The 11,370-nt window shown below is 38.8% G+C and overlaps 1 protein-coding gene across 1 annotated transcript in view; it reads left to right on the forward strand.

The window, feature by feature from the left end:
• The window catches only part of ARHGEF38 (Rho guanine nucleotide exchange factor 38), a 117,935-nt gene that overhangs the window by 62,728 nt on the left and 43,837 nt on the right, over nucleotides 1-11,370 (forward strand). The window contains exon 4 of the mRNA XM_006918890.3: nucleotides 7,371-7,518. Coding sequence (XP_006918952.1) covers nucleotides 7,371-7,518 — 148 coding nt within the window. The remainder of the gene's footprint in view (nucleotides 1-7,370; nucleotides 7,519-11,370) is intronic.

Below are 11,370 nucleotides of genomic sequence, written 5' to 3' on the forward strand. Positions count from 1 at the left end.
GGCACTTACTAAGGTGTGATCAGTGGAGAAGCATGGATTGGTCTAAGAACAGTTTCCTCAATGATATTAACCTTGAGAAGGGAAAAGTTATTATACCTTTTCCTAACCCAGCCAGGAGAAACCTTAACTTTGAACTCACAGAGCCAGTGTTTTATTTTATTGAGATATAATTGACTTACAACATTATAGTCATTTCAGATGTATAACATAATGATTCAATATATGTATACATTGCAAAATGACCACCACAATAAGTCTAGATAACATCCAAGAGCCCATGTTTTCTTAATGTGCCAGTTGTGATTAAAAACTCTCATCTAGAGTTAAAGTATCCAGGGAGTCAAAATGTTCAGAAAGAGACCAGGAGTTACCATTAAAATAAACAGCTGTATCCTTGAATGTTAGCTCCGGACTAATACTTGAAGAGGGTCCAGCCCAGCTACCTCATTGTTCAGACAAGAACAGTGAGAGCCTAATTTGCCCCAAATGGCATCACTAACTTAGGACACAGAAGGGAACCTTTCCTTTTCCTAAGACGGGTCTTATTACATATTATACACCGTCTATCTCCACTGCTTGCTAATGCTCCTCAGTTTGTCCTGCCCAGCTGCCAGGCCACCTGCCAATGCCTGCACTGGGTAGGTGCTGCCACAGTGGTGGAAGGATCACACCTTTGAGAGAGCTCACTGCAATTACGATGCCAACCTCCTTGGCACTGGACACAGTAGCGGTCATGGGACAGGACCCCAGACTTCATTCTGGCTGCCTCGCTTTCTCTATTTTTCTCTTTATGGTCCAGCTACCCTCAGTGATCCCATTCCTCACCTCTCATTCCCTCCTAACTCCACTCCTCCAAAATTGCTGTTCTCACATCACCAAAGACCTGAGAATTGTCAAATCCAAATGAACACATTTTTCTGAACTTATCTTACCATAGTGCTTCTGAAATGTTTTTACTGAAATAATCTTGTCAGAAGAGAAATAATAGAAGCTCCAGTGGATGTAAGGTTATGACCTGAAGCCACAGCCATGGGCATGAAATAAATCTGTGGTCTCATTTTATCTTAAGAATTCATGAAAAATTTTCAATTCTATTCATTTATATAAAAATAAAGTGTTTTTTCAAATATTTTAATAAAATTGATACTCGAGGAATTAGCTTGCTTTAATTCCATGGCTTCATGTACCACCTGGCCCCTGCATTTGATGTGAATTTCATAACCCTAGCCAGAGTCCCTTGCATATTTTTAGTAGTTGATTTAAGTCCAGGTGAAGTAAACACTAAATGAGACTAAAAGCAAAGGTTGGTGGCTTCTGTAAGCAGCATTTACTTTCCCATCCTCTTCCTTCTGACTTATCCTCCCCTAGAGGACAAAAAGAGGCTAGGAAAAAAGGAAGAAAACAGTAATGATCTGGCATTTTGGCGGGCTAATCCACTGCCTCGTTTAGTCCCAGCAGCTGGACTCCCATCCATGGAGTATAAGCAGACTGTGGGGAACTCTCCTTGGTATTCCTGAGTGAAAGCTTCCAGGAAAGCTTTCATTTGGGGATATTTACTCAGTTGTGTGTGACACTCAGGGATGTGACAGCCAGAGGCTAGTATTATCTCACCCCCATCTCAGACCTTCTTTCCAGGGAGTGGGCTATATTCACCCTCTGTCTTTGGAGCCATCCCGCCCCCTTCTCTGTATTCTAAGTACTCTTTCTTGATGAGTTTTACTTTGAACCACAGAACTTTCTTTTGGGATATATTTTAGACCTTAATTTATACTTAAGACTTTAACTAAAACGCTCTTTTAACTTCATCGTAGTTGGTTTTCAGAGTTGAACTTGTTACCTAATTTTTTCTTGCTAACACAAGCAACTTTCTACTTTAGACTTTGTCTTAGCTCAGGCTGCCATAACAAATTACCACTGACTGGGTGGCTTCAACAACAGACATTTATTTCTCAAAATTCCCTAGAAGTCCAAGATCACAGTGCCCGGTTCTTCGTGACAGCTGATTTCCTGGCTTGCAGACCGCCGCCTTCTCATCATGTCCTCACATGGTGGGTAGAGAAAGCTCTGCCGTCTCTTCCTCTTCTCATAGGGGCATGAATTCCATCATGAGGGCTCCACCCTCATGACCTCATCATCGAACCCTAATCACCTCCCAAAGACCCCATTCCCAAATACCATCACATTAGAAGTGGGGTTTCAACATACAGATTTTTTGGGGGGAACAAACATTCAGTCCATAACACTTTCTAAATAACAGTTCATGTGATATTTTCATAGAACTTTTGAATGAAATTTTCTATGTGGTAAGGAGGGAACTTTCAACTAGGCATGATTTCTCCCCAAATCTTTTCCTATGGAAGAAGGAAAACACAAAGTATGTTGATTAAAATTAAGTTGACCTGGGAGAAACAGAAAACAAAATAAATAAGACAGTTGTCCATTTCTCTATTGTGTAAAAGTCTTAAGACATTTAAACTAGACCTGTACGTCATACCTGCTCCATGAAGTCCTCTGGGGTACAAGCTTCTTCCAGCCCACAACTCCACTCACCCTTGTCTTCACGGATTAGGCAGCATCCAAGTTCCAGGCAGCAGAACAGAAGAAAGGAAGGGGAAGGAGGGGTAAAGAATGAATTAGCTGTCATTTAAAGAAAGTTCCTGGACACTTTTACTTATATCCCATTGTCGAACTTTAATTACATGCCCATACCTCTTGCAATGGACGCCAGTAAATGTGGGTTTTATTAGAGCCAACAGAAATTTTATTGCTAGAGAAAAAGGGGAGTGCTGACATTGGGGGACACAACAGGCTCTTTTACCCTCGAACTGCAGTTTTTCTCACTATTCTGTCCTTGGCTTTGCTGACCCCAATCCTAGTTTTCCTGGCTTCTGTCTGGCTGTGCCTTTTCGAGCCTTCCTGCACTCTTTCTCTTCTAGGCCCCCATTGCCCAGCATCTGGTTCTCAAGCCGTCTTCTCTTCTCATGCTGTGAACTTTCTTGTGCGACAAAATTAAATTCGTGGCTTCTACTACTTACATTTTACACATCTGCCTCTCTTTCCCATATCTTTTTTCCTGAACCCGAAACTCATGTAACCAATTCCATAAAGGGCTTCTCCACTTGAATACACTGTGGGTGATCACATTCCGTTCATCTGAGATTAAACTCATCATCTCTCCCCCTGTACTTCTTATGTTGCTGTCATTGTCTGTCTGTGTTCTCACAAAACTGGAATTCTGGGATACACCTGAAATGACTCTCTTCATCTCTCAGATAGGTTTAAAGTCCATTTCTCCCTGCTTTTCCATCCTTTCTGCTTCTGCTTTAGTGGTTGTAGCTAACATCTATTGACATTTACACATGGCACCTGCTGATATAAATATATTACATATTTTAACTCATTTAATTTTCAAACATCTCTACTATTGTTATTCTAATTTACAGATGAAATTAAGGAACAGAGATGTCAAGGCACACAATTAAATGATAAAACTGGGATTTGAAACCAGGCAGTTGATCCTTGAGCATTCTCTGAACTGCTAGAACTTCCTGTTTTAGCCCTCATTATTTATTTCTTGTCTTGCTATAGAGCTTTTCAATTGGTTTCTCTTTTCCATTCTTACTAACTCTGTCCCCCAGTTCCATCTTTCACATGACTAACTCTCAGAGTAATCTTTCTGAAACATGATCTAATCATGTTAGATGTCACCTTTAAGCTGGAGTTCCAACTCCTTTCTGATACACAAGTCCTTCAGGGTCTGGCTGCTGCCTACCAATACAACCTCCTCTGAAATTTGCCCATGGACAGGATACCAGCAGCCATACTGCTTGCAGCTTCTGAACAGACTGTGCTCCTTCATTGTGTCTCTGTGTGTATGTCCTCACTCATAACGCCCATTTCAAGGGCAGATTGCTATGGAAATAGCATAAGTGTCCTCAAGAGCAGAATAGGTGACCCTCTCTATTTTATTGCTCTATCGTTGTACTTTCCACATAGTAAATGGGAGTTTGCTGTTCTCTCTCTCTTCGTAAGTCCCTTAAGAGACTCGAAGGAAGAGGTGGTTCTTTTATCTGTGGTCCCTACCAAAGTGCGTGGTGCATAATTGTCACTCACTAAATTGTTGACAAATAAGGATGAAGTAAAGACTATTACTACTTCATTCCCATTTATGCTATTTTCCTGAACAAAGCATAGGACAAGGAGATCTCTTGAATATCGTTGGTTTACCTTGGTTTACTTACCTGCAAGGGAAGTTCATCTTGGGGTGGGCTCAGAATAAGCGTTTGGTGTGGCACATCCTAGGGATGGACACGAGGGTCTGGAAATAAAGGAGGTAGGCCAACAATAGGAACATAAATATATGTATATTAGTGAAGGGAACAATATGGAACACAGGAGTAATAACACCAGGACATAAAATGTGTTCAATATTCTTGGGAGTTGTTTTTAAAGGAGATAAATAAGGTCGTTTAAAAGGGTGCATTTTTTTCTCCCTTTGCATCACAGCTAATGCAGAAAGTCTGGATTGTAGAATTTTAAAAAAGAAGCACACGATAGTTATATTTATTTTATAGGATTCTGGTGCCTTTGTGACAGGCTGCTAGAAGTGAAATTACCTTCACCGCTCTTGGCTCAGTCCCTTCCCTACTCCTAATCATTCCTTCAAACCCACATACATTAGATAGAGCAGTTGTCCTTCACCACTAAAGAAACGCAGCCGAGAGTTATGTTACCGTGGAAACAGAATCATTTTTTTTGCCGCAAGACACATCGCTTCATCTGCACTATTATGAAGCAGAATACATTGGTAAGGCTGGGAGGAGAATCAAGTATTCTGCCTGCCAGTGTTGTACTTGGCCTTTGGGTGAATAAATGACTTTCAATTAGAACACTTAAATACTTTTTAACTTTAATAATTATTATTAGAGCCCCAACAGAATTTTACTTGGAAGAGTAAAAAATTTGACTCTGCTGTTAAGCAGAGAGCTATAAATTCTTTCAAACTAGACCACTTCCGTTAAAGAAAATACAAGAGAATTTACAATTAATGGTTTCATTGTGCACAAAATAAATGTCTTTGCCTTTTGTTTTCTTACTTTCTGATTTGATCCTGTCGTGGATTTATGAAGGTGTCCTTACCTCTTTATTTCTTTGTCTCTAAGAGGTTTCGTAGTGAACATGCATATTTACAACTTCACTGCATGTTGGTTGGGCTGTGTGAATTCAGATCCATTCTCTCTGACTTGCTCCTGAGCTTCCTCTGAACCTGGTGTTCACTCCCACTTCCAGGTCATAACTGTCTCACGCAGCCCAAGCCCTCAAGCCTGTTTGCTACCTGGCTCTGTTACTAGGAGGCTCTCCTCGCCTTTGCCCAACCCTAAATTTAGTCACTATCCTATTTCATTTTCTCTTCTTGTAACTACTGCATTTCTTACTGCTTGTGTTGCCAACTGTCTTGAAGAAAAATTCTGCAAGGCATAGAAGGGTCAACTCAGTATAATCCCAGGAACAAAACAAGAATTCCTTATGCCTTTAGTTCCAAAGATACAGTTGCTGAGTTTCTGTACAAGTCCAAAAAAAGCACTGATAAAATGCGTGTGTGCGCACGCGCACGCACACACGCACATGCATGCACACACACACACAGAGTCTAAGTATAATCATAGGGAAAGCTCATATAATAAAAGAGAAATAAAAGTCTTTTATTGGCTGGATATAAATTAGAGAAGTATGAGTGTTTTAATTAATTCTGGAGATACTAGAGCAGCATTAAGAGACAAATGACAATTACTGAGCAACTCATCAGGGTCAGGCACTTCTTAGATCTACCTTCCATTTAATTCTCAAATTTATCCCAAGAGTTACTGTTACTTATTATTTTGCAAATGAGAAAATTGTGGTTCAAAGATTTTTTTAAAAAGTCATTCCCAAAGTCACCACACAAATCCTACAGGACAGTGATTTTTGATTCTTTCCAACTGGGTCACTTTGTACAGTGTCCAACCAAGATGTATGGAAGGCTAAAGCCTAAGGGGGAAAAAAATGAGAGGAATATGGTCTCTAATCCATATGGCTTTGCCACCTTCCACTGGGAATTTGGGAAAATCATTTATTTGTTTTAAACTCAGATTTGTCCATCCTTATTTAATATGGATAAATAACCTCGTATCTTTTCATATATATGGGGAGTTGAGCAGTTAATGTGTGTAAAACATATTGAAAAAGGCACTTCCATTTCTGGAGGAAGAATGACTTGTTGCCACTATAATAGGCCCAGATTAGTAGGCCCATATCACGCCCAGTCAAATCAGCCCCAAATCATTACCAAGTCCAAATTTGCAATGTTTTTGAGAGCAGACTCTATCACATATTTCTTTTGTGTATCCCAGATCATCTTGACACAGTGCAGGATTGAGTAATGGATACTTAATACACGTTTTTAAGTGAAGGAGTGGGTGATTAAATTAAACTATTGTCCAATACTTGAACCATCAGTTATAGACCCAATTTTATCATAATATCAAAAAAGATTTCTTAAATGCCAGGACACAATTAGCTCAAGTTGCTTTGTGAAGAGATAGTCATAACCCCTGTTCATAGTATTATCTGATTGGTATTATTTCTTATACATAGTATTATCTGATTGGTATTATTTCTTGGTATCATTGTGCCTTTGTTTTGCATTTATTTTGCATTATTTTTTGTTTAAAATAATGACCAGTTCTTTTTATTATCACATGTAAGGAAATATTTTATGCCTAGCATCTGAAATTTCACTTCCCATACCTTTAACAAATTAACAATAACTACTCTAATTTGAGCATTTACTATGTACACACTCTGAACTTGACACACACTATGACTTTAATTTTTATAATGACCTTATGAAATTGGATCTATTATTATCCCCATTTTATAGATGAGAAAACAGATTCAGAGAGTAAAAATAACTCATCCAAGTCATACCCTGGCCTAGTGTGTGGCACGATCCAAACCCATGTGGACTGATTCTAAAATGCTGCCCTTAGCCAGGCTCCTGCCCACTGGCCAAGTGCATGGTTACCTCTGAAAAAAACAGCTTTTTTTTTTTTTTCTGTTTATCTCTCTTAAGTGCTTTATTTTTTGTTTTGTAAAAGATGGGAAGGAAGGCAGAGAAAAAGGAGGGAGGGAAGAAGGAGGAAGGAAAGGAGGAAAAGAAAAGGGGGAAAAAGGCTACTTAATAACTTCCACCCGTGAATAACCTGGGGATAAAGTGGGACCCATCAAACTTTTCAACACTGGTCAACAAAGTTGAATAATAAATATGTGAAGTGCCACTTTGGTCTGACTTGGTATCATTGTGCCTTTGTTTTGCATTTGTTTTGCATCAGGAGAAGTATTCTTGCAGATTAAAGGGCCTCTGGAGGACATTTATAAAATCTACTGCTACCACCACGACGAAGCACACAGTATACTGGAGTCCTATGAAAAGGAGGAAGAGCTGAAGCAACATTTGAGCCTCTGCATCCAGTCCTTAAAGTAAGGCCTTTTCAAATGATGATTTCCATGTGCTCTCAGTTTCCTAGCAGGGAACATTTTAACTGGATGTAGATGAAAGGTCTCACATAAATCCTAGGTTTTCTGAGGCTTTCTGAAAGCTCTACTTTGCGTTCTCTTTATGAAAAGCTAACATGTCAGAAACCCTGATTGACTTTTCTTTCCCCCCTGTGAAGATAACTAAAAATAACATGGGAGAAGATTCGGGGCTCTGTAAAGACAGAAAAATGCACTATCAAAAAGTGAAATGTGAAAGAAAAGCCCCTCCTTAAAGCCGTTATTACTTGCCTGTTCCCACATAGATCAAGGAATATGTATGACAACACGTGGCACTGTGACCACTGGAGCACATGGAATAATGAAATCAGTGGAATGTCCATGGCTCTGACTGGCCCTCACTGTGGGGCCAGAGGAAAGACTGGTGAACACAGCTCAGGCCCTGTTAAAGTTTTTTCAGGAAAATTAGTCATGCCTTCCTCCTCATCCTTAAATTGTGGGTCGAAGGTGCTACATAATATACTTTTTTTTTTTAATCTAGAAGAAATATTTATGCATTATAAAAATCTGAACGATGTGAGAAAGCATGAATAAAATAAAAACCCTTGCTATTCCATGTACTAATTCTTTCCTAAACCATGTATTAATAACCACAATTTGCATTTTCTTCAGAGCTTATCTATATGCAAAAAATATGGACATGTGTTTGGGATGATTCTTTTAAATGGAATTGGTATCTTACTATATATAGTTTTTTTTGAAACCACAGAAACCTTAAAGCCAAAATTACTGCCTTGCTCCATATCTTACTTAGTAGTTCTATTGCAGTCTTTTATGTCTAAGGGTTACTTATTGTCAAATGGCCTTTATTAAGCCAAGAATTATTCAAACAAAGAGAGCTGTGGCGTATAAATCACTACACACCAACCAGTCTGACTTTCTAATACATCCCCCTTATATACTGTATTGTAGGGGGGCAGAAATGGGGATACGAATGTAGTGCAGGAGGTTGCTAGCTGAATTAAATTGAAATCAGGAAGCTAAATGAGACTACTCTGGAGAAAATCTTTCCAGCGAGAATTGGGACTGAAAGTGGGTTTAAACTGGGCCCGAAGGATGTTTTAAAACTAACTTTATTGCCCTCTACTGGTTATTACGTTATTACAGTTCTTTAACCATTTTTCTTTCCATGGAAAAGAATGTATTTAAGTCACTAAATCACAAGCATTTCCCTAAGTGCTTGTTCTATACCAAGCATAGTTCTGGGTGTTGAAAATACAAAAAGAAAATAAGATTCAGACCCAGCCCATAAGGAAGGAGCTCAATATGATCAGGCAACTCTTAAAGATAATATGTGCTAAGTAAGTAGCTCCAGTTAATTATTTCTCCACCATTGGAAGTTTAGTTCAGTGTTAGCAAATCAATTCAAAGAAACTTTAAAATTTGAAGTAGGACTTATATTAATAAGTTAATATGTTAATAGCAAAGCCTTCTAAATATGCAGAAATGTTTTTGCCTAGGGAGAAATAATGATGTTATCCTGGGTGTGAATGAACACCTTTTCTACCTTATACAAGTGGCAAGATCTGATCCAATAACGTCTACCTTGAGCCTTTTTCTTTCTTCAGTACTTAGAAATGTAAGAGAGAAATTCCATCACAAGGAAACAACTAACACCTTGCATCATCAGTAAAACACCCACCACAGGAGTGGAGGTCTATATGGGGAGAGGATGTAGTTCATTACTTTGGCATGTGTGCTTAACAGCTGGACAGAATTGGAGATGTCTATTCAGAGGGGATGAACATTAATTTATTATTCATTAAGCTTTTGACCTCCAAGAGAAAGAAATTGACCCTGCCAAAATATTCCATTAGGCAGTAACGCTCAGTGTCATACCCCTTAGAAAGTAGCTAAAGGCACAAGTAATTTTCCAACTTCATAAAGTCTTAATTACTGAAAATTACTTTCAGATCCGATAGTTTATTCGATCTCTTTCTAAGAGCCTTGAGTTACAGCCTGGTGATGTCCCAAATCTTGTATATTAAGCACCATTCTGATTTTAGGGACTAATTTCAGGCACCTAAAGGCACTAAGGTTTAGAAACTACAAAATCCCAAGGAAGTAATATTGGCAGAACTATTTCTTAAGGGAAAGAAAAATCAAAACAAAATAGCTTAAGTTAGAGCTATTTTTCTAAAAGTTGCCTTTCCATGAACATAAAGTTAATGATGAATCATACTGGTCTGCCTGAAAGCTGAGAGCGGTAGAATTATTGACATTACTATAATACTGACCTCGATTGAGCTAAGCTTTAAATTCTGAGAAACAGGTTTTCAAACAGGTTTATAGGCCAAAGAGAGTCTGGAACACCCAAGGGCTTGGTTTTCTTTGCCAAGTAATCAGTCAAAGCTATTACCGCAGCTCTGCCTTTTCCTTGTGGCTAAATAACAAAGCCCAAGTGCACAGTTGCCAATTTCTAATAAATTTTGGGTGTGGCCTCCATTTTTTACTGTGCAAGGGGATATTAGAATAACTGGGTTTGAAGTAATATCCACAAGAGAAGTGGCTTCATGCACAGAAGTTAAAGAGGATTGTAAAGCACTTAGGGTTGCAGTTTAACCAAAATTAAAATATGTTTATTAAGGGCCTAATAAATATTTATTAAGAGTGCTAGATAAAGCTGAAAATATTTTTTAAGTATATGTATAAGCATAGTTCATATCTCCTAGTAACACACCTTCCAGTTGGGTAGATAAACAAAACCATCTGGAAATTTTAATAATAATACTAGAGTTAATTTAAGTAACACACCAGAAAGCTGTCACAGTGGGGTTCAAGACTCATTTCCAAAAAGATGGTAGAGAGATTTCCTGGGTCTGTAACAGACTTGAGCTCGTAACCTTTGGCTATTCTTTGAAGCCCAGAAAATCAGAAAATGATTTTGAATCCCTTTGAAACATGAGTGCGGTGTTTCTTGATGTATGAGTTCTCCTGCATCGGATCCACCAGGGATGTGTATTAAAAATGTAGATTCCTAAGCTCTGCTCCAGAACCACCCCCACCCCGAAAAAAAAAAAAAAAAGGATCCCTGGGGGTCCAGTCCAGGACTAGGCACTTTAACCAGCACCCTCAGGTAATTGTGAGCTCACCCTCCAGTTAAGAACCACTTTAGAGGGAGAAATGCTCACAGTACTCACTTGCCGCTTTCCCCGAAGCACATGGCCTTTTTTCACGACCATGGGTACAATCTAAGCGGTCATTTCAGGGTTTGGAGACCCTAAGAAGGAAAAGAGTGAAACCATCCAGGAACACAGTACTGCATCTGCACCGATAGCGTACAAATTGGAAATCTGCAGGTTTTTATTTATTCGACGAGGAGCATTTACAGAGCTGTATTAGTGACCCCTAAGATTGTGTGAAATACCATATTAATATAGTCTCTAAGCTTATAGAAGGTATTTGCTAAAGATCCAGTTATTCAGCCTCTTTGGGGTTATTTAAGGTTTCTGATCTGTATGAGGAAAGTGAAAAATAGAATAGCTATAAAAGCCAGTGTTGCTATAATTAGAATAGCCTGTCTGCTGCCTCCTTTTACTGTTTTTCTAGTTATAAATACTGCCAAATCCCTGCTGCCTTTCAGAGGCCCTAGAGATCTGTTTATTTTGTAATAGAAAAAGAATGAAGGGGCTTTTCCAAATTTTTTGCTAGCTGGAAGACATATTTCTAATTTCATGTCTAGTTGTTATAAATGTATCTATATTTCTCTTCCTAACCAAGGCCACTGTCCATAGAAGGAAACTTCCGACTTATACTCACCTGGGTACTTTGGCTGCT

The sequence above is a fragment of the Pteropus alecto genome, unplaced genomic scaffold (genome assembly GCF_000325575.1).
Source record: "Pteropus alecto unplaced genomic scaffold, ASM32557v1 scaffold5, whole genome shotgun sequence".
NCBI lineage: Eukaryota > Metazoa > Chordata > Mammalia > Chiroptera > Pteropodidae > Pteropus > Pteropus alecto.